Source organism: Phodopus roborovskii, unplaced genomic scaffold, assembly GCF_943737965.1.
Source record: "Phodopus roborovskii unplaced genomic scaffold, PHOROB, whole genome shotgun sequence".
In the NCBI taxonomy this organism is placed as follows: Eukaryota; Metazoa; Chordata; class Mammalia; order Rodentia; family Cricetidae; genus Phodopus; species Phodopus roborovskii.
In genome coordinates, this window is record NW_026126558.1 from 8,839,400 (window position 1) to 8,861,203 (window position 21,804).

Here is a 21,804-nt window from a genome sequence, read left to right on the forward strand (position 1 = left end):
CCCAACTAAACAGGAGCCCGGCATCCTTCCACCCAGCACGTGGAGGCTGAGGCAGGAGGAGCTCAGGTTCCAGGGCTAGCCTGGGCTACAGAAGAAGCCTGTCTAAAGCACACACACCAACACCGAGGAAGACACTGTGAGCTCACACAGTGGGGCCTCTGTGGAGGAAGCTCTGTACATTCCACCTGTCTTCCCTGACTCCCAACTGTGGAGGAATGCCCCAACCCAACACTGGACAGTGTATAAAGGCATGGATCTGGCCCTCTGCTGTCTGGGGACAGCCCTGTGACCTCATCCTGAGGAAGCAGTCCCCAGCATGTTATCAGGCGATTACCATGGAGGTCTTCCCCCTTTCTGGTGCATGAGCTGCAGATGGAAAGATTGAGACCCTTGTGGCTGTTTGAAGCATCTTGTTGGCTGGGACCTCCTGCTTCCCAGACAGAATGTTCTCTGAGTGAACACAGTGCCATGTGTCTGCTGTTGTCTTGCAGACATGGCTCAAGTGCCTGGTGACGGCTGTGTACACGGTAGGCACTTAGTTCATACTCCTCCAGTGACAGATCACATCCGAACATATGGCCTAGAAAGGACCAGTACTCAGCTCTCAAAAAGTGCCCTCAAGGACCCAGATGGCAGGCATACACATCATGGTCTGATTTCTCTTGTCCTGTGTATTTAAACCCTCTTAATAAGGAGGTGACCATAGCAGCAAGGTGAACTGTTGGAAGACAGGAGGTCACAAAGCAGGCACTATATAGAGACATTAGGAACCAGTGACTCACCATCTGGTGGCAGGTGAGGTGACTACTCATGGCTCCCAGACCATGGCTCCTGCCCAGAGGGAGGAACTGACTGCCCAAATCACACAGCACACCCAAGGCCAAGGCAGGGCCTCACTGAGGACCACCCAATTCCCCAAGTTCCGTTCACTGAGTCTTCCTGGGTTTTCTCTTTGTGGACCCAGGGTGACAGTGGTCCCAGCCCCTCTAGGCCCTTGACACTGGGCTTTGAAGTTGCTACTTCAAAGTTGCTTGTGTGGACACAACTCAAGGGTTTCCCTCTTTTTTGCTAATTGTTCAAGACTGTCGCTGCCAGGGACTGACTCACAGGGGCCCAGGAGCAAGAGGGGCGCCTGGATTGCCACACAACATGCCCCTGAGATGAGGATAAAAGCATCTGCAGCTATGACAGGATTCCATGTAGCTGTGGACAACATAGCCGCCAGCAGACAGAAGCTGGGCTCTCTTCTCTTGGGGTGGGGCGTGACCAAGAGGCATGGCCTTACCCTCCTGAAATGCAAGCTGGGCCTCATGGTCTGTATACCTGACTCACATGGCAAGATGCTCATATGTAGAGAACACACACACACACAGAGACAGAGAGAGAGACAGAGACCCCACAGACACACACACAGAGAGAGACAGACCCCACAGACACACACAGAGAGAGACAGAGACCCAGAGAGTGAAAGACACACAAACAGGACAGACAGACACTGAGACAGACAGGCAGAGAGAGACAACAGAGACTGAGACAGGCAAGCAGTCAGACACAGAAAGAGACAGACAAGGCAGGGAGAGACAGAAACAGAAAGATAGGAAGGAGGAAAAGGATAGACTGAAGAGAAACAGACAAGGACTGAGAGCATGTGCCCTCTAGTGGCCACCCTGGACTACGTGGGTTGACAGCTCTCCGGAGACTCAACCTTCCCCTCTTTGGCCACCAGATGTCTTGGTTCTGTGCAGCCCAAGGCAGTTTTCATTTTTCAACAGTCATGAGGTTGTCAAGGCTTCCAGTGAACAAGACCTCACACACTCTGTTCTCCACACCTATGTCACACGTGTCCCCTCTGCAGTCCCTCCACCCCGAGACAGGAGGGTCTGAGCATGGTCTCTGTCGCCCTCTGGTGGTAGCATGCTATTATAGTACTGGGCAGACTGGGACTAAGCTGATATATGGGAAGAGCTGGGTTCCTTAGGAAGCTGATCCGTTAACAGAGAAGACAGCAGACAGTTTGATGCAGGGATGTACCAATCCACCGGCTATCAGAGGCAGGATTCAGGCATTCCTGAACCCCATATCCTTAGGATATGGCCATATCCTTAGGGCACTGACATCAATGCCGCAGACACCACAAGCAGTCAATGAAAGGGTCCAGGACCACAGGAGGTGGACAGGTGCCTTGTGTGGGTGCTTCCTCTGCAGATTGGAGCAGTAGCCCCCAAGTGAGCCCCACCTTCCATGCTGGAGTGACTCATCTGCTCATCCAATGTGCAAAGACCCCCGTTTCCATAAGGCTCTGTCCTGAGACCTAGGGTGTACATGCACTTTGGGGAGACAGTTTTCAACCCTGCAAGTGGCCCAGAGGGGAGGGAGTAGAACAAGGCTTGGAACTGTGGGCCAGGAAATACAGAGCACCCCAGCCTGACATCACCCAGAGAGAAAACCACAGGACTGGCAGAGCCCACATGGGAGGTAATGGCCATGGCTGCCCCAAACAGAGAGCACAGTACCTCAAAGAACATGCAGAGATTTGTCTGTGTGCTCTCTGGGGGGACCTGTCCCGAAGAAGGGGATCATAGCATAGGTGTCACTGAGACCAGCACGTAGGTGTGCTCCTGAGGGCCAGCTGCACAGGGGAGCCAGCTCCCAGTGCCCCGCCCACTTTATGTCTGCATCGCAGTACCAGGGACTCTGTCTCCCTTGTTAGGTAACTGTCTAGGTTCCAAAGAGGTTATGTGCTTTGCTTCATGTCATTCAGTAGAGCTGGGCTGTGGGATTTGAACCTGGTACACCTGACCTGAAAGTCCCTTAATAATACCAGCATGGTGAGAGCTGGAACGCACACAATGCGGACCCAGTGTGACAGTCACCCCTGTGAGCTATCAACATCCTGCTTTGTTTTCCCTGCCTCCACCACCAGGCCTGGGTATGCCTTGTATCTCAAGTGAAATGCCAGGCTGAGACACACAGACCTCTCACCGTGAATAAAATCACCAAGGGTGGCGGGGATTTAGTGCTGTGACACTGGGGTCACCTTTCCTAACTCTAACAGTGGGAGTCACATACCCATGGAGACCCAGGCCGCCTGATGTCAGCGCTGCACCGAGCTGAGGCTTTTCATTCCTTCCATTCACAGGCAAGTCCTCTCCCACCCACCCTCTGCTGCCCCTCCTTTACCATCTACTTCTCCACCTCACCCTTGACAATGACACCAGCGTCTAGGCCCCGCCCACCTGGCCCTCTGCCTCGGGACCCACAAAGGCAGCAGGGCTCAGGGAGAAGTCCCAGGCAAACTGCCTTTAGGGGGGTCCTTGTCCCCTCCTGGTGAATACAGTCGCTATGGAACCCAAGAAGCTTTGTATTGGAAAGCATGTGGAGTCTTTCTGTTGCCCCGCCCATTTCAGAGTGTAATTAAGCCCAAAGCAAGCCCTCCTCACCCCGCAGGGGAGGCCCTGGTTGCGCAGCAACCAGCTGGGCTCCTCCCAGGGCTTGCCCGGGATGGCCCGTTGCCTGGCAACCAGGCAGCAGAGTCCCTTGAGCCCAACCAGACCACACAGCTGGGCCCAGCGTTGGCTGGCTTCTCTCTGCCTAGGGGACTCCTGGGACCCTGTTCTTATTCCCCAAGATCAAGGTAGCAAGTGCCCGGTCCACAATGAATGTCCTCCTCTCCAGGTGAGCAGCCTGCCGCCGGGAGGGAAGTGCTGGTGGGATTCTCACCTGCTGCATCAGGGAGGAGGGCAGGTGAACTCCCTGCCATTCCTTCTCAAGGTGGAGAGGATAGGGCTTGGGTCACAGAGGTTTCTAGAATCCAATCTGCTTGCCTAGCCTTTGCTGCCTGAAGAACTGGTCCAGCCACACTCTCAGGTCTGTTCCCTGCTTCCCCCCATGCATCCTGCCTAGAAAGCCCTTCATAACGCGCCCCAGACTTTGCCCCTGGGATCCCTGCCCACTGCTCTGCCTAGTGTCCCAGGCTCACTGTCACCTGCCCTCCCTGATTGACTTTGAGACTCCCTGTGGCCTGGATGCACCTAGTGTGCTCCTTAAAAGCTGGCTTCCCAGTCCCTCCCCACGGAGCCTGCACATCTAAACAATGTATGAGTGATGCTCCCTCAGAGTCCGGCTTGCTGTGTGCCCTTGGATAGAATGCTTTGCCTCTCTGCACAGTTGACTTGATTTAAAAATGGAGGCAATGTCCTGGCACACACTTTTAATCTTAGCACTTTGGAGGCAGAGGCAGGCAGATTTCTGTGATTTCTAGGCCAGCCTGGTTTACAGAGAAAGTTCCAGGACAGTCTCCAAAGCTACAGAGAAACTCTGTCTTGAACCCCCTTCTTCCCAATGGAGGCAGCAACATCTCGTGGAGTGTGACAAGAGCATTTGCAAACCACAAAGTTAAGGCTCATTAGGAGGGGTGAGATGATGCTCCTTGCAGGTTCTGCTGGGGGGGTGGCATGAGGGGCTTAGGCTCTAGAGAGAGAGAGCTACAAGGGACCAGCAGCCCGGGGCTGAGGAATGGCGGGTATGGAGGGAGGCCTCCATATGCAGCAGCCTCTTACACTCTCAGGAAAGCTGAGTCCATGTGTTATCACTGAACACAGGGTGTGGGTAGGTTGCAGGGAGGGGTACAGGGACAGACAAGGATGGGTCATGGGAGAGTTGGCATAAGCCCTGTAGGTGTGTCAGGGAGGTCAAGGGTGTGGAGTGCAGTGGTTCAGTGGTCTGCAAGGTGCTCCACAGAGGAGCCCAGGGCTGGTGGGGGGGAAGGAGGGACCAGCAAGAGGAGTTTGGGAGAGTGAGGGCCCAAATACCCCCAGCAGGTAGCTTGGGAGGACATTTGGCATGACACATCTGTCAGACCTGAGCATGCAGCATTCAGTAGGAGCCAGCACAGCTGTCCCCAACAATGCCCTCCTATTGGAGCACACCTGGCACCGAATGGACAGCAAGAAATGAGATACTGGGAAGGAAAGAGGGTGTGCAAAATGGTCCTCCTAAAAATAAATTGCCTATTTGTATGTCTATAACATGTGTGTGGCTGGCTGTGCATGCCTGTGCACACTTGTGCAGGGCCTAGAGGAGGGTGTTGGGTGCCCTATCTGTTACTCTCCACCTTATTCGCTTGGGACAGGGTCTGTCACTGAACCAGGGGCTAGGCTGGCAGCCAGCAAATCAGTCATCCTCCTGTCTCCATGCCCCACCATGCTGGAGTTGTATACAGGTGCATGTGGGGTCATTCCTGACCCCCCCTTTCTAAAGTGTGTGTGTTTTTGTTTTGTTTTGTTTTTGAAAGAGTTTCTCTGTGTACTCCTGCCTGTTCTCTCTATGTAGGCCAGGCTGACCTCAAATTCACAGAGATCTGCTTTTCCAGCGCTGGAATTAAATGCATGCATGACCATGTCCAGCTCATATTTTTAGATTTTCAGTTATATATGTGTGTAGACAGATGTGAATTTGTGCACATGAGTGTCGGTGCCCATGGGGGCCAGCAGAGGGTATCAGATTCCCCTGGAGCTGCAGTTACAGTTGGTTGTGAATTTGGGTTTTTCTAAAAGAGCAATAGGCATACTTAACCACTGACCATCTCTCTAGTCCCCCCCCCCCCACTATTTAACTCAGGCACTGGGGATCTGAACTTAGGTCTTCAGTGGTGTTTTTTACCCACTGAATCATTCCTCCAGGTCTCAAACTATCTGTTAGCCTCAAATGGATCCCCCAAAAGTCATTCATTTAACCCCAAGCTTCTAAAAAGGGGAAAGGAGTGGACAGGATGAGGAAAGCCCATGGGAGTGGAGGGGTTGGGGGAGGAGCCTCTGAAGTTGATACAGTGGTGTGCACAAGAGTACGGGGTGCTGCTCCCCTTCCCAGGCCCCAGGGACAAAGGCCCCACCTGAGTTCCATCCACCACTGCAGCCTTGGGGCACAGGCAGGTCTCCTCTTCTGCCTCAATGGGCGCAAGATATCACTCAGAACTGTCCAGGGAGCAGATGCTTGAGAACAGGGTGCTTGGATGTTGCCTGCCACATTGGAGAGGTGGGTACGGTGGCTCCAGTGACCATGACCTTGTCTGCACTTGCTGCCATCACCCCTACCCAGGGACAGTCAGGTGAGGGCCATGGAGAACACCGTGACCAATGCTGAGAGGTATTTTGGTCAGTTCTGCTCGCTGCTGGCCTCCTACACACGCAAGACAGCCCGGCTGCGTGACAAGGCCGACCAGCTGGTGAAGCAGTTGATGGACTTTGCCAACACTGAGAACCCAGAGCTGCGGGCTACCATGAAGGACTTTGCTGAGGACCTGGCCAAAGTGCAGGATTACCGGCAGGCAGAGGTAAGCATGGCAGCCCGGGTCTCCCCTCATGATCACACCCGTGGCAGGGTAGAGCTAGAAGGCTTCACAGTGTTGGACAAGGACTACTCCAGTCAAGGGGGCCTGGAGGCCTATCGGGGGCCCCATGAGGGCCACAGATTCCTGGGTGTAGGGAGGAGATGGCGGCGGAGAGATGTCTTTTCAGAAACAGCCTGTGTGGTTGGCAGAGAAGAAGATGCAAGAATAGTGTGGGTGAGCATTACAGAGGGGGGTGCACGCAGCCTGGCTGTGCGACAGACAGCTCCTGCGACACCCACATCTAGCCAGGCAGGTGCATGCTCTTGGGACAGAGGGTGACTGTCCCTGAAAGATGCTTCTCCCATGGTGCATGGAGATGCCACTTGGTCATTTGGTGGCTGTCTATGCCCACTGTCCTTTTTGGGGGACAAGATCACTCCGCAGCCTAGTGTGGCCTGGAACTCAAGGCCGGCCTCCTGACTCAGCTTCTTGTGTGCCAGGATTACATGTGTGAGGCACCCTTCCCTGCTCTGACCAGTTGGAAATTTGAAGCTTCCAGCTGTGTGATGGGCAGTTGAGAGCCGCCCAGCATCCCCACCCAGCTGGAAGCCTCTGGCTTCTTCCCAGGTGGAGAGCTGGCCCTAAGCCTAAGGGCGAGCTCATACAGCCACCAAGAAGGACATTATGTTCTTAAAGGGTTTAGGACTTCAAAGGGAGGGAGAAAGGAATTGCAACTGAGTTTTCTGAAAGTAAGGAAAGGGTGGGGCTGTGCCTTCCATGACCCTTTACCATGACGCTGTCCCTCTCAAGGGTCAGGGGCAGTGGAAAGGAATGGCCTAGCCGGCTCCAGTCACTCCTGCTCCTTTGGCAAGCCTGATCCCCAAGATGGCTCCTAGCCATGACAGGGACACTGCCCTCCATCCCAGGCCTCCTCCATCAAACCTGGACTCCTCTGCTCTTGGTGCAACCCCAAGACTCAGAGCAGTGCCACCCTAGGATCCTGCCAGGTGCTGTGATGTATTAGCTTTTCACTGCAGTCTCCAAAAGCCCGACTAAGCAACCTAAGGCAGGAAGGGTTTATTCTGCTCATGGCAGAAGTCATGGCGGCCAGTGTGAGGCAGCTAACACACCACATCTGCCTTCAGGAGGCAGAGAGAGATGGATGCTGGTGCTCAACTGGCCTTCTCCTTTTTATTCAGACCCAGACCTTGGCCTGGGGACTATTGCTACCCACTCCTAGGGTGTGTCTACCATCTTGGTGAATCCAGTCTAAAAACTGCCCCCACAGATGTGGCCAGAGCTTGTCTTCTAGGTAATTCTAGGTCCTTTCAAGTTAGCAATGCAAGCTGTCATGGGGTAGAAGAGACCTCCCCTTTCTCCTTCCTTTCTTTCTCCTGAGCTGTCAGCTGTTAGGAGAACCTGGAATCTGAAGCCTGGGATGAGGCCTAAGGGCCTTGCATTGCTGCCTGTGCCCACTCACTGGCCCAGCCAATACTAGAGGTCACGAAGAGCAATCAGCTTGGAGTCTTACACCAGTCTTAACTTCGTGTAACCTCTATCTCATCTTCCAAGCAACTCAATACCTTGAGGCAGAACTGCATTGGGCCCAGGAGAGGGAAGGGCCTGAAGCCCTGTCTCTGTCATGCTGGGACTCTCCACACAAACTGTCCCCAGAACATGTCACCCTCCCTAATGATACCCCTAAGTTCTATGCTCAGGGTTGTCCTCCCAGACTCTGCAACTGTCCCCCCAACCTGTGGAGACACCCTGGAGCACATTCACAGCACCAGTGCACAGTTGGGGATGCCAGTTTAGTGGGAACAAGCACACAGCTACAACCCTTGAGGACAGAATCAGGCCCTTGATACTCCAGGTGTGGGCCCTGTGTGTGTCCCCTGGGGGTGCAAGTGACTGATCACAGAACTGTCTTCTCTGTTTTTCTTATGCCGCCACGTGTGCCCTGCAGGTTGAGAGGCTGGAGGCCAAGGTCATCAGCCCCCTGAAGCTCTATGGTGCTCAGATCAAGCAGACCCGGGTGAGCTGGGCGCCTGAATATTCAGGGGTGGGGACTGGCCCCTTGGGATCTATAGGAAATGGCTTTTTTTTTTCTGTGTAGGCAGATATCAAGAAATGTAAACGTGTCCAAAATAATGAGATCAAACAACTGGAGAAGCTGGAGAAACTGAGACAGAAGTCACCCTCAGATCGACAAATGATTGTATCCTTCTCCTGTTAGGCAGGGTGGCCACCCCACACACTGCACTTGGGGACCTGGGCTTGGGGACCTGGATCCACTAGGCAGGGTGGGTACCACCTGCAGGCCACCTGGCTTCACCTGAATCCTTAACAGTCTTCCTCAGTCCCAGGTGAGCATCATGCGTCACAGGGCATGGGCGGGCATGGAATGGTAGGTGACACCCAGTGAGGCTGGTACCCACACGGCTCAGCACAGCAGGGTGAGGCGAGGGGAGGGTGGTGCTGAGGGTCAGGAGGTCTGGGCTCTGTCCAGTAAACCACCCAGTCGTGGGGTCGCCTGCACCCTGATCCCAGGGTAGCCTTTGCCAGCCCCAGCCCTATTGCCCAAGCAAGGACAGGCAAGCTTGTGCGTGAGTGACAGTCCATTTCTTCATGAGCTCTAGCATGCCTGTGAACTGGGGCCAGGGCTGTGGAGGACTTGCCATCCCTGCTTGTCACTATGAAAGTGGCCTCATCCAGAGTAGCCCTTCATGGACCTAAGTTTGACCCCTAGGGACATCTTGAATTGTCATGTAGGAGGGTGCCTCTATAACAGACAGTCACTGTCTAGTGCCCTCTCCCTCCTTCCCTCCCTCTCCTTATAGATTAGGGGTTAGAATCCACTGAGGAGCTCTCTGGCCTTATTGTGGGTAGGCAGACTGCTCCTCTGGGAATCTGGGAGACTGGCTCCATCTCTTCCAGCATCTGGGCCACAGTCCCATTGGGCTCCCCAACCCTTGTCCCCTCCCACACCTTTCCTCTGCAGTCACACCCTCCTTCAGCTCCTCCACCTGTTACTTTATCAGAGAATTCAGGATCTCTTATGTCAGAAGCCCACAGGCTACTGAAGCCTAGTGTACCCTTTATCATGTCTGGTGACCCGTGGATAGGACATAGGACTTAGGAGGTGGACGCAGACATCTTTTTTTGTTTTGTTTTGTTTTTTAAGATTTATTTTTTTATGTATATAGTGTTCTGCCTGCACACCAGAAGAGGGCACCAGATCCCATTGTAGATGGCTGTGAGTCACCATGAGGTTGCTGGAATTGAACCTGGGCCCTCTGGAAGAGCAGCCAGTGCTTTTCTTAACCTCTGAGCGATCTCTCCAGCCCCGGAGGTGGACATCTTTGGCTCCACCATCCTGGTGTCCACTCTGTAACATGAAGAGCACCACACCTGGAGCATGAGGATCAGGCATGGCTTTAAGCCTGGAACAAGCACCTCTGACTTCTGTCCCAGCCCCCGCCCGTGCCCCTACCTCCTGGTTACTCATCTGTTTAGATCCCAGCTCCCTTCCCTTACTGGGGACCTTCTGGGTGCCAGCCTCTAGCTCCCCTGTCCCCTCCCCCATTTCACAAACATTTAGCTGGTGTTAGGGCCCCATTCTAAAAGAGAGGCAGGTGAAGCCCATGAGGGTGATTTGTCCAATGTCACACATGCCCTTAAATGCCAGACTCAGAACTCAGCTCCAGTGAAGGCTGCTCAGGGATCGGTCTTGGCACAGAGCCAGCTTTGCCATGTGAGGAGGGAGCAGGCCATTCATCCGCAATTGTCCATGGGCAGAATCAGTTACCAAGAACATGGAGAAAAGCTCAGCCTAGGAAGTGCCTGTCTCAGAATGATGGTTATTGCTGGCCGTGTTGGGGATGGGTCTGGGGAGCTCAGGGCCTCACACATGCTGAATATGGGCTCTACTGTGGAGCAGATCCCCAGCTCTCAGCACCCAATACTCCCAGCTTTGTGAGCAGGTCTCATTACGGTCTCCCAACTGGCAAGAAAATTGAAACTCAGAGAAGTTAAGTGACTTATCACACAGCTAAGAAGCAGGTCTGTCCAACCCCAGTTAACATCCTCTTACCACAATTCTGCCTGACCACTTCTTCAGTGACCACATGAGGCAGGAGGAATCCCCCAAAGGAGATGGTGGGGCTGAGAACAACCCAGAGTAGTATCGAGGGGCTAGGACCACCACCTGACATTGTCTACCTCATGTGTCCCTGAGGCCAGGCGGAGACCAGTGCACAGAGGGCCTCTGTGGACACCAACCGCTCTACCCACCACCTGGCCGAGACAGTGGATGCCTTCCAGGAACAGAAGCTGAAGGACCTCCGGGTAGGCAGCGGCAGCCTTGTGTGGGTGTATGCATTCATACGGGTGGGTGTGAATTCCTGTGTTTGAGAGTAGGTACACATGCAGTGTGTGATCATGTGACCCTCGGAGGCCGGGGCTCTGGGGAGACTTGATCCTGGCTGCATATGTCAGGTTCTCTGCTTGGGGTAGGCTGGCCTCACCCAGCTGTTCAGTGCTCTGGACACAGCTCCCAACCAGGAGGATGCTGAGGCACAGTTCTGTCCCCTCCTGCACCTGCTCTTCTTTCTCACCCATATCCTAGCTCCCCTTTGAAACTCTAAAAGTCCTTTTTGGAATCAGCCATGTTGAGGTGCTGTGAGGCCGGCAGAGTCTCCTTCATCTCCACCAGAACTGCTCCTCTCAGCATTATGGGATACTAGGTCCAGTTCCAGGTCCTTCAAGAAGTCTCAAGGAACTTGCCCTTTCAGGACTAACTGACCATGGGTATTTCTGTCTGCCCCACCCTCTGGTCCTCTTTTCCCACTCTTCAACCCCAGGAATCTCTTGACAGACAGCTCTGATCTGTCAGTCTTGGGATTCACACCCTTTGGTGGCTTACCTTGTCCTAAGGTCAAAGAACAATCCACCCCCACCCCAAGGAGGCAGCCTGGGCCTTCTAACCTCCTGTGCAACCACCCCTCCCTAGGCTCAAGGCCCAAGCTCCTTCCTATCTCAGGGACTTATAACAGGCTGTGTCCTGTGTCAGCCCTCTGTACTGGGTTTACAGCTCTCATTTCTGAGGTCCAGAAGGTCAGCTAGACCTCCAGACCACCTGGCCTCTAGATCCGGGGCCTGAGATATGGTGGGTACATGGGGAATAGTTGTGGAACAGACAAGTAAGTATATAAGTGAATGAAGCTGGGAACTGGTACAGGCTGTCTGGATTAGGAGGCCTTTCAGAAGGCAGTGGGCACTGTTAGTGTGGCGTGAAAGGGACTTGGCACCAGCGGGGTCTTTTTGCCTCAAGGTAGAAGGCTGTCCCTCACCCCCAGTTTAAAAAGGATTGTAGATGTGGCTCAGTGTCTGTGGTGTGACCCTGTGTGGTGCCATGACCCTGACTAGGCTTCTCTCTGATAGAGAATCTTCTCTGACTTTGTGTCCATTGAGATGGTCTTCCACGCAAAGGCAGTAGAGGTGTATTCCAGTGCTTTCAGGACCCTGGAGAGCTACGACCTAGAGAGAGACCTGCAGGTGGGTAGTGGGCTTGTCTGTGCTTTTGTGCATTTCTGTCTAGCTTGAGGGCTTGCTTTGATGAGCGACTTCAAACACCTGGCCCAGGTGCCGCCCCATAGTAGAATCTTCTCCTGGTCACCTGGGATGTCATCTGCTCAGCATCACAGGACTGTTTAGTACCGAAGAAAAACAGCAGGGACAAAAGCTTTCTGTGACTGTCCCCAGCCATGCTGATTAGATTCACAGCAAGCTTTATCTGCAGAGCTTGGCCCCAAAACTGATGCTGTGAGCCAATCATCTGTCCCTTTATCTCGTGGCTTTGGGTCACAGTCTGGAGCCGGGCTGTTTCAAAGTCCTCTTTCTGTATGTGCAGATGGTGGTGGGAGGTAGCTGTCCTCTGGATACAGGGAAAGGGTAAAGGTGCCTTGGGAGGCAGTGTGGCGTTCTATGGATGTGGAGCTTGGTAACTGAGTCAGGAGTCCACAAAAGCCCACAGCCTGGCACCTACTCCAGGTTCCCTTGGTGAATGGTTCCCACCAGCCAGCAGCCTGAGACATGGGGAGCACTAAGGCCTTGGGGTCAAGAGGAAGTCATTTTGTGTGCTCCTGCCAGGGTGCTACAGGTGACCCACTAAGGCTGGCACTCAAGGACAGAATGGGAGATGGATGATCCATCAAAGGATTTTTACATATGCTTTAAAACCACACAGAAGGCTACAAGAAAAAAAAAAAAAAACAGGTTCTCCAAAGCCTCATTCATCTCCATGGCCCATGATAGCCTCAATCATGATCCTCCTGCCTCAGCCTCCTCAGTGCCAGGGTTATAGGCATGTAGCCCATGACCCAGCTCTACATGGTTCTTTCAGGAGTTGAGGGTGATTTCTAACCAGTGACTTTCCTGATAACTGTGTTACATAGTGCCTTTGGGCTTCAGTTTTCCCATCTGTTTAATGGGATTAGAACACCCCCTCAGGATGCTGCTGTGGGTCCATAACATAGCAAACAGGAAGTGCCCAGAGATGCCTCATAGCTTCCTGTCTTTGCTTCCTACTCCACTCCTGTGCTTTCAAGCTGGACCCAGCCACTCTGATCTCTCCTTGGCAGGACTTCAGAGCCAAGATGCGTGGAGTTTATGGGCACAGTGAAGTTCGGCCACTCACCGACACCAGCCCCTCTCCATCTGTCCCTTGGCCTCTGGCCAGCCAGGTGAGCACTTACACATCATGGGAGCTAATCCAGGGACAAAATGAAGAAACCAAGGAAGTGGATGGATGGCTGACTACTGGAACAGTGGTGACTGCTGGGAAGGGGCTGCCCACATCCACCTGTATGTGCCCACCACTCCAGAGGCACGCTGAGGGAGTGCACTGAAGGGAGGGGCCTGGCATGACAGGTCTCACCTGATCCCACCTGGGTCACAGGCAAATTCAGAGCACACTGGCCAAATGTCACCTGAAAGCTCAGGAACAGCACACTGTCATCAGCCTTAGGCCAACAACCTCAGGGAAATTGGCAGTGTCTGCAAGTGGGGTGTGGCCAGGGCAGACATGGCCCCAGAGTCACAGTGAGGAGAGCTAGTCCCTGGGAGGGGAGGCGGCCAGTGTGAGGGGCTGACACTGAGCTTCATGAAGGTCTTTTCTAAGCACAGTGAAGGAACTGGGTTTTCTCCAGACTCACTCTCCCTGGCTGGTGGTCATGCCCTCTCTTGGTCTCACCTGCTAAGCAGCTCATAGCCATAGTCACTCCTCATGGCAATGTGGGAGAGCCACCTCTCCAACTCAGGGCTTGTCACCACCACTCCTGGTTTGGCTGTGACTTTTCTTTCTGATATTCAGAGTGTTCAGAGCACGATGGCACAGCAGGAGAAAGATGAAGAGGAGAGTGAGCCTGACTCTGTGGAGGAGATCCCCCTGGAGGACCTCAAGGGACAGCAGCAGGGACGCCAGGACTAGGAGGAGGATCCCAGGGGCAGGTGGAAGGCCTAGGCTGGTCTGGACCCTGGTGGGCTCTGCTTGTGTCCTGGGGTCAGGTATCCCTGGGGCCTCATTTCCTCGTCAGCACAGTAGGCTGCTCTGCAGACGCATATTCCCAGTGTCAGTGAAAGATATGTGACTCTCAACTGCATCCTTGCTTAGTCTGTTTCCTGCCTTCATCTGGGGCAGGAGTCTCCACACTTGTGTTGATGCTAAAGCATACTGGGTTAGATTTTGGGGTCTTCCCAGTCAAGTACCACCAACTGGGAGGCTAAAGCAGCAGCATCATGACCTCCCTGCCTGGATGCTGCAATCTACATCTCCCAGCTCCTCCTCTGGCTGGGAGAAAGAGGCTTCCCAGGCCTCTGGCCAGCTTCTGCTTCTGGCTAGTGCAGCCTATTCCTGTGACCATGATGCCCAATGCCTGCTTTTGATTCTACATGGTGTTTTCCCTGAGTGCACCAAGGGCTGTGCCCAAATGCCCCTTCTGTTAGCTCAGGGCCCCTACTGTGCCTGCCCCCCAACCCCTCACCACAAGGACCATTTGCAGGCTCTGCACCCCAGGATTTAACTCTTCAGTATATGAACTTGGCTGATGGGCACAGATCTCAGCCATTACACAGACATGACATCATATATACAGTGGCCATGGGGCCATAAACACACAAAAATCCACAGTGGGGGTAGGTAGAGGATAGGTGGGGGCATCCAGGAGGATGTGTGCAGTGATCCCTTGGCATACTTTTCAGGGGATTTGTTCCCTGGGAAGAGGCCATCATGAGCACGACAAGGTCCTAGATTTGGATCTATGTATTCATGTGAGAGAGGATGTCTCTGTCCTTAGAAACTTGGTTCTACAGACAACTTGGGTGAGCCATTAGGCTTGATCACCACCTAGGCATCAGGATGCCCCCTGACTCTGCCTCCTCTCTGAGCCAAAGCACTCCTACCCCCTCACCTACCTGGGAGTAACAGGTGATAGATCCTGATTAGACCCACATGACAGGTGGTGATCAGGTCCAGGGAAGCCCACATGTCAAAGTGGCCCAAGCTCTGTCTTCAGGCAAACTCTAACCCAGCCTCTGAGTCTAGTCAGCCAAGTCCAAGAGGGGGTGAGGGTATCTATTTCTGCAAGGCCAGTGACGTGACAATGGATTCTGTGAAGTACTCACAGATATGTGAAAACAAGTTAATTTGACTTCTATTTAAAAGATAATTTATTTCAGTTTCCACCTCCTGACAAGCCAAGGTACTATATATATGGATAGATACACATTTTTTTCTTCACAGGAAACAGCACTGCCTGAGATCTTCAACCTCATAACTTTCTCAACCTTAATTTTAGAACATGACCTGGCAGGGCAAAAAGTTGTGTAACTAACATGTAAAACATAGCATTACTGGGGGCTTCTGGTAACAAATGGTTGTGGAACCCCGAGAGAGAACAGACCATATGGGTGGAGTCCCCCACAGAGACTGCACTGGAAACTGGCTTAGGCAGATAATCCAGGTCCTTATACATTCTCCATGGGGACACATGCCTGCTGTCTGAGACAGCCAAAGGTTCAACTCATACCTCCCAAGGTATCCCCATTCTGGATGAAGTGATCTCAGGCCAATGACCAGGGTTATTCTCCCCCACAGACTCTAAGCTGGTGCCTCCTACAAGGGTGGTGGTGACCCCAGGCAGGGTCTCTTTCCTCCTTTCCATGAACACATTCATCATCTAGGAGTAAGGATAGGAGAGGGCCAACTTTGGCTCAGCATCAGAGCCAAGACAATCCATGGACAGGGGACCTTTCTAGATAAAGTGCAAAGTCTCTGAAGTTGTAGCTTAGGGGAGCATGGCTTGCAGCTGGGCCTATGCCATTTCTGTCAGAGTCTGGAGTCTACAGTGAAGCTGGTCCCCCAAGGCACCAACTTCCTGAGGAGTCCCATGAAGATAACCCGATTTGTGGTGTGCTCCTAGCTCTGTGCTCATCTGCTCTTCAAAGCTCAGACCAGAGAGACATTGGCATAAGCTGCCCTGTCACCCTGCAGCAAGGTAAACTGGCCACCACCACACCCTGGATTCCATCCCCCCCCCAGGTTCAGGTGGCATGCTGGTCCAGAGACTCCAGGGGGATTGTGGGACAGAATGAAGGCTCTGCAGGAGCCTGTCATGGAAGATGGCTTTAGTGGGGTTGTGTTAACCACATGTGAGCAGTCTGGAAAAGACTGGTCTATTCACTTCCTGACCTAATAAGTACTTCTCCTGTTCCTGGCCTGATGAAGTAGAGTGCAGGAGCCCAGCCTGTTAAGAGGCCTGTCCAGTCAATGAGGCCCATTCCGTGGGCATCTACTGGCAGCTTCTCAAGCTAAACAAACCCGAGGCCATGGCTGTGAGGATGGATCTAAAGGACAGATGGGAGAGGCAGCTCAACCCTTAGCAAGGGATCTTCAGAGCTGGCTGGCTTGGAAGGTGAAGGAAATGTGGGCAGAAGCCTGGAACCAAGGAGGCTCTGCCTAGGAGGGTTCTCCTATCATTTCCCTGAGGCTCCTAGGGTCCCTTCCTACTGTGTTCTACACAAGGATCCTCTGGTTTGGAAGTCTCCTGGCCGTCAGACTGCAGTCTGAAAACTGAAATCAAGCTGCTCCAGCAGGGCTGGCCCAGAACAAAAAAACAAATAGTCATTATGACCCAGGAAGGCCAAGGTTGGGTGTGAATCTATGGCCTGGGACTACTAATGTCACCACAATTAGACCTCAGCTTTTCATATAGTTCCCAGCAGAGAAGCTTGGGCCCTTCACACCAGCAACCTGGAATGGCAGGTGTTTCTAGAGCAGTGTGCTTCCTCTGGAGCCTCCCGTGTCCCTGACAGTGCCCCTGGGCTACAGTATCAGGGACAGAGCACCAACTGCTTCCTCTCAGGTAAGGGGTGGGGGGACAAGGCAGGTCATGAGTCCCCATCTGCATCAGGCCAAATCTTAAGCTGGGGCACTGGCTCTAAGGCCACCATGTATTCTCAGGATATGTTATTGGTTGTTTGTTTTTTGTTTTGTTTTGTTTTTCTTTTTTTCTTGAGATCAGGTCTCATGGGCCCCAGGCTTGTTTTGAACCCCTGATGTAGCTGGGGATGACCTTGAACTCCTGATCCTCCTGCAGTCACCTTCTGCTAGAGGTATTACAGGTATACACTAGGCCCAGCCAGGAAGACCTCCTTCCTGTGTAGATGAAGCTTGAAGACTAGCTTTGTCCATGGTCCTCTTGGAGATGCTGAGCTCTTCAGCCCCTTGTTTCTTGGACAAGGGGGAAATCACAGTCTGCCAGGTTGCACAATACAGATCTCTCAATCTACCAGAGTGTGGTCCTGCCTGTGGTTAGACACTCAGCAGAGGCAGCCTGGAGGATGCCACAGTCTGCCTCTGACACCCACAACACCCTAACAAAGCTGGCCACAGCAGAGTGGCAGCTCACCACTGGCCTATTTTCAGAACAGGGGGCAAACATTATTGTGAGTGACAATGACTCACACAGTCCTGAAGGTCACATGCCAGAAAAACTTGAGTGTGTTTCTAATGGGCCTACACAGATCTGGACCACTACCAGTCAAGACTGGAGATACTGTTTGGGATTACCCAGGTAATTTGACCTGCTTGTGGTTCCTGAGCTCAGCAAGGTGGCCAAGGAGTGCTTGCCAGGGAGCCCAGTTCACACTTGCTTGGTGGGCCCTAAGGGAAAGCTACTACAGGAAGACAGGACACCTTGGGGGGGGAGGGGCAGACTAATGACCTCCCAGAGACACTGGTAAGAGGCTCCCAGGTGAACAAAGCTAGTTGTTAATACAGGATACCTGCGGGTGATGGTGAGACCACCACCAGTCACCTGCAGCTTTGCTCCCATCAAAGGCTGCCCTGTCCTCAGAGTTACCAGGTCCTTTGCAGTGCCATGTGGATCTAACATGGGTCAGAATTCCCCAACTCTGTGGGGCTGGATCTGCAAAAATAAAGAGTGAGAGACAGGCAAAACAGGGCCATCCTTCCTTCCTCCTTAAATGATTATCTCCAAAGGCTGGTATGGAACAGTCTTCAAGTCATTTCTAAAGTTCATGTACTGGAACCACTGGTCTTCCCTTTAGGGCTGTTCATGACTGCATGGAGCAAAGCAAAAGCCAGACAACACAGCTGCTGGCATCAAGTCTCCCTACTCCTGAACTCACGCTAACGTAGGACTGGGAGGAGCAAGGAGAGGTTACCATGCTTGCACAGCTGAGAAAAGCTCCAGGAAGGATAGCAGGGGTGATCTCACTTGATGTCACTTGCCTAAAGCACAGGAGCAGAGACAGGCAGTTTGGGCTGGGTATCCTAGCCAGCTCAGTAACATATACTATACCATCAGGGACTGACCTGGCTGTCAGAATTTGTTTGAATTGCTCAGTGATGGATGAACTACATTGGTCATCCCCAACATCCAAGAAATGCTTGCTCCAAAGCTCTACCCATCCTGCTCTTCTTTGGACACCCTAGGGAGACACTCCACACAGGGAAGGCTTGCCCATGGCAGCTGAGTACACAGCTGTCAGGAGAGGACCGCTGTGCTCACAGACAGACCTTGACTAAATGTGACTGAAGGCTGAGGAACAGAGAACAATGAAGGGTGACAGGAGAGCCTGCAGGCCTAGTTCAAGGTCAGTGACCAGAATGGCAGTGGCTGGCACAGAAGGAACCTAGGCCACTAGTGGAGTGGGTGGGGACAGCAGCCCCGGGGCCAGCACACTGGATGCTGTGCATCAGACTTGGTCTGGCACATGGGTGAAGAAGAAGCAAGTCCCTTTGGGTATTTCAGAAGGAGAGGGCCATGAACTGGAGCGACCAGGCAGTCTTGCTTCCCTGTGGCCTCCTCAGTCAGTCAGATCCATTCTGTGTGCTCCAGCTCTAACCAGTTGCTCTTAGCAAGGGTGTCACCCCAGAGCTGCTGAAGAAACCTTTTTCCCCCATGCTTCTTGCATTCCAGGACATACATTGCTGCTGCCTGGGAACTGAAGGATTTTCTCTGCTATTGAAGGAGAGGCTGTGTTGAGTGGACAGTTCACAGATTCTGTTGACAGGCCTCTTGAGTCTGAGACAAGGTTGTGGCTGGCAGAAAGCTCACACCCCTAGGAAAGTGACAATGCTTGAATTCTCTTCCAGTTTCTGTGATTTCTAGTTCCTGTCACATGAGGAGGTGGAGAAGAGCAGATAGCCAAGACCATTCAGGAAGGCTCCGTGGTCCCTCCACACAGCTTATGCTCACAGAAAGTCCTGCGGCAGGGTGTGGCAGGCTGTGACCCTCAGAAAAGTGATTCTGTCCTCACCTTACAGCATGTAGATCCCTCCTGCACTCCATGCCCATGTCCCTGGCTCTCAGGAGGAACTTTGGGGACCCTAGCTTATGGCCTCCTCCATTCTCTGTCTCATCTCATAAGCCTGGTGCTCAAGGATGGGTGGGGGTAGATGGTCCCTCATTTTTAGTTGTGTAACCCAAGAGACACCTTGTACATAGAATTGGGAGCAGACACAGGCAGGGGAGACAGGCTTCTGGAGTCTTATAACTGCTAGTTCTAGGGCAGCCAGGAGCGGCTCTGGGTGCTGCTGGTGTCATGCAGGGTCATCACTGGGGTGACAGCTCCTGGGAGAACGGCATGGGCTGGCCTCCTATTCTGTGGCCATTTGCTCAATGTGGTCACTTAGCAGCTTGTATTGCTCTGGAAGAGAGAACAGGATTACTCCAGAACACATGGTTGGTGGCCAGGAATGACTTGGCCCAATCTGTACACTAAGGCCAGGGATGAGGCTGCTGGCTTGAGCCACAGTCAGCCACAGGGCCATAGGTAGTCCATCACTCCTTGCTACATCTCAGAGCTAAGCCTTATCCCCAGCACATTGTGCCATCTTCAGGAGCACACTTGGAAGTGGGCCCTCATTCTCAAAACACGGATTTTTACAGGAATGGTGTCACGTATGGAGTGTGGCCAACAGAAGGCATGCTGAGCTCTGATGGCTACATGGAGGGGGAGGTAACACTGAGGCTGCCCGATGGCTACAAATGCCCTTGTGTCCGCACAGCTGCTCTTCCTGGTTAGGAATGAGGCTGGGGCAAGTTATTGGTTCATCAGAACATAGGTCTAAGTATAAGGCCTTGTCCCAAGAGAACAATAGTAAATGGTGACACACAAACCTGGCTGCAATGCTGAGGTGACAACACTGAGCCACAACGCTTTCTGCTGAGGCAGAGGAATAGACTCTGGGAAGCCTCAGAACCCCCACACTACCCACCACCCTGCCCTGACAGTGTGGTTCAAAACCAGATGGTATTATAGAAGGTACCATCTTAGGCCAGGGATTTGTTCTGCACAAGTGCAGAGATAGGATGCCAGAGCCATGTTCATTTCTGACCTGGCTGTGCCACATGTCACCTGCCATCCCTTAGCAGAAATAACTTCCAGCTACACAAAGTATACATTCCATGGATTCGGGAAAGAGGGTAAGCCAGGGAAACAGGTTTCCATGACAGGTGCCCTCCTTCTGGCAGGGCGGGAAGCCCCAGTGTGGAGGGCTTGCTCTGGCTCCCACCTCCCCACAGTACCCCTAGCCCGGCTCACCCTCATCCAGGTTGCCAATCACAGCCTGCTTCTTCAGGAAGTCACTGCATAGCTTCTTGTTCAGGCCAAAAGCCAGCATGTTGTGGGTGAACGTGCTGGAGGAAAAACACCCGTGGCCATTACCCTCCTGCCAGCCCAGAAAAGGGAGTCAAAACATTGGGCTCTAAGACTAGGGGATGCCTGGGACCTGGGGCAGTATCAGGTGAAATTTTCACCCATACCTCTTAACTGGAGTTTGCGTCCCAGGATCAAGAGGAGGACTCACCACCTAGCCCTGAGAAATCAGGCCCACTACACCACCCTGTCCTAGTAGGTGGCCCAGGCTAGCTTCACAGCTCTGCTCTCACCCCAGCTGCCCAAAGGTGATGTTCTCATTGAACCGCAGGCTGTCATCCCGCTCTTCTTGGGTCATGTGGCACCATTTCTCCCTGTGGGCACAGAAGGACAGGATGGGCTTCAGAATGGCTTGGGACCCTCCCTCCCGTGCTCTGTGAACACATGGGGACCTGCCTTGTGGGTAGCTTCCACCAGAGCCTGCTCTCAAACACCAACATTTACTCCCTGTCTAAGATGAAGAATCACACTCTATTGTCCTGGGGACCAGGGAGGGCCTTGGTCACTCACACCCTTCCTGAGGACTTAGCCCAGCTAACAGTTTAGGGGTTAGGGCCTTGCCGGTGTCCTGGGACCAGATGCACAAGGCAGCATCTACAGGAGACCCAGGAATGGGAAGCCTGGGAATGTATGACAACCACACTGTTCTTTCTGCATAGACTCTGCCCATCTCAGGGATTCTCCACCATGGCTATTTCCCACCATGGAGAGGACATTCACTCCATACTTTGCCTATAGGCCTCCTGGCACTGGTCGGTGACCATGTGGCCATCATGAAGCTAGCCCAAACTCTAAAGCCAGTGGGGTAGTGAACAATCTCTAAGAAGGACTGTTCTCTGCACTGGGCAGGTGGCATGGGGTGGGTACCTGGGTAAGGCTGGGGTGTTCTTTTAGGCATCCACCTGCCCTGTATAGAGGAAAGGCCCAGGAATAGGATGGAGGTGCCTATGCTAACACCTCTACTACTACCACAGCAAGATCATCACATGTCACTCATCACCCTGGCTTTTCCCCTTTCCTGTGAGGCTCCTGGAGCAGCCTCTCTTAAGAGGACACAGAAGCCCCGGGTCTGTGCTCACTGCCCATGTGAAGTCAGACCCTGGTACTCAGAGGACAGATGCACAGCTTTGGATAGGAGGGGAGCTCATCTAGGCCCACTTCCTCCAAAGAGAAAGCTCAGGACAGATGACTCTCACTAAAGTAAAGTGGAGAGAAAGGTTGGAGCACAAGGA

General features: G+C 53.1%; 2 protein-coding genes across 4 annotated transcripts in view; one reads left to right on the top strand and one right to left on the bottom strand.

Annotated features, from left to right (window-relative positions):
* Positions 1-3,541: 3,541 nt before the first annotated feature.
* On the top strand, positions 3,542-13,980 carry Cibar2 (CBY1 interacting BAR domain containing 2). Its single transcript, XM_051201596.1, has 9 exons — positions 3,542-3,675; positions 6,097-6,331; positions 8,295-8,363; positions 8,445-8,546; position 9,044; positions 10,566-10,675; positions 11,771-11,884; positions 12,970-13,071; positions 13,701-13,980. The coding sequence occupies exons 1-9, from the start codon at positions 3,656-3,658 to the stop codon at positions 13,815-13,817; spliced, it is 870 nt and encodes a 289-aa protein (XP_051057553.1). The 5' UTR covers positions 3,542-3,655; the 3' UTR covers positions 13,818-13,980.
* Positions 13,981-15,037: 1,057 nt separating this feature from the next.
* The window catches only part of Kiaa0513 (KIAA0513 ortholog), a 47,542-nt gene continuing 40,775 nt past the window's right edge, over positions 15,038-21,804 (bottom strand). For all 3 annotated transcript variants that reach the window (XM_051201587.1, XM_051201588.1, XM_051201586.1), the window contains 3 exons: positions 20,806-20,886; positions 20,459-20,553; positions 15,038-19,561 (listed from right to left, as the gene is read on the bottom strand). In XM_051201587.1, the coding sequence (XP_051057544.1) occupies positions 19,512-19,561; positions 20,459-20,553; positions 20,806-20,886 (226 nt within the window). In that variant the 3' untranslated portion in view covers positions 15,038-19,511. The remainder of the gene's footprint in view (positions 19,562-20,458; positions 20,554-20,805; positions 20,887-21,804) is intronic.

What these genes read in the sequence shown, in the direction of transcription:
- Cibar2 (XM_051201596.1), top strand. Translation starts at nt 3,656, where the DNA reads ATGAATGTCCTCCTCTCCAG. An exon ending in ATGAATGTCCTCCTCTCCAG is followed by an intron (nt 3,676 to 6,096) that starts GTGAGCAGCCTG and finishes ACCCCTACCCAG; the next exon opens with GGACAGTCAGGTGAGGGCCA. An exon ending in CTTGGCCTCTGGCCAGCCAG is followed by an intron (nt 13,072 to 13,700) that starts GTGAGCACTTAC and finishes TCTGATATTCAG; the next exon opens with AGTGTTCAGAGCACGATGGC.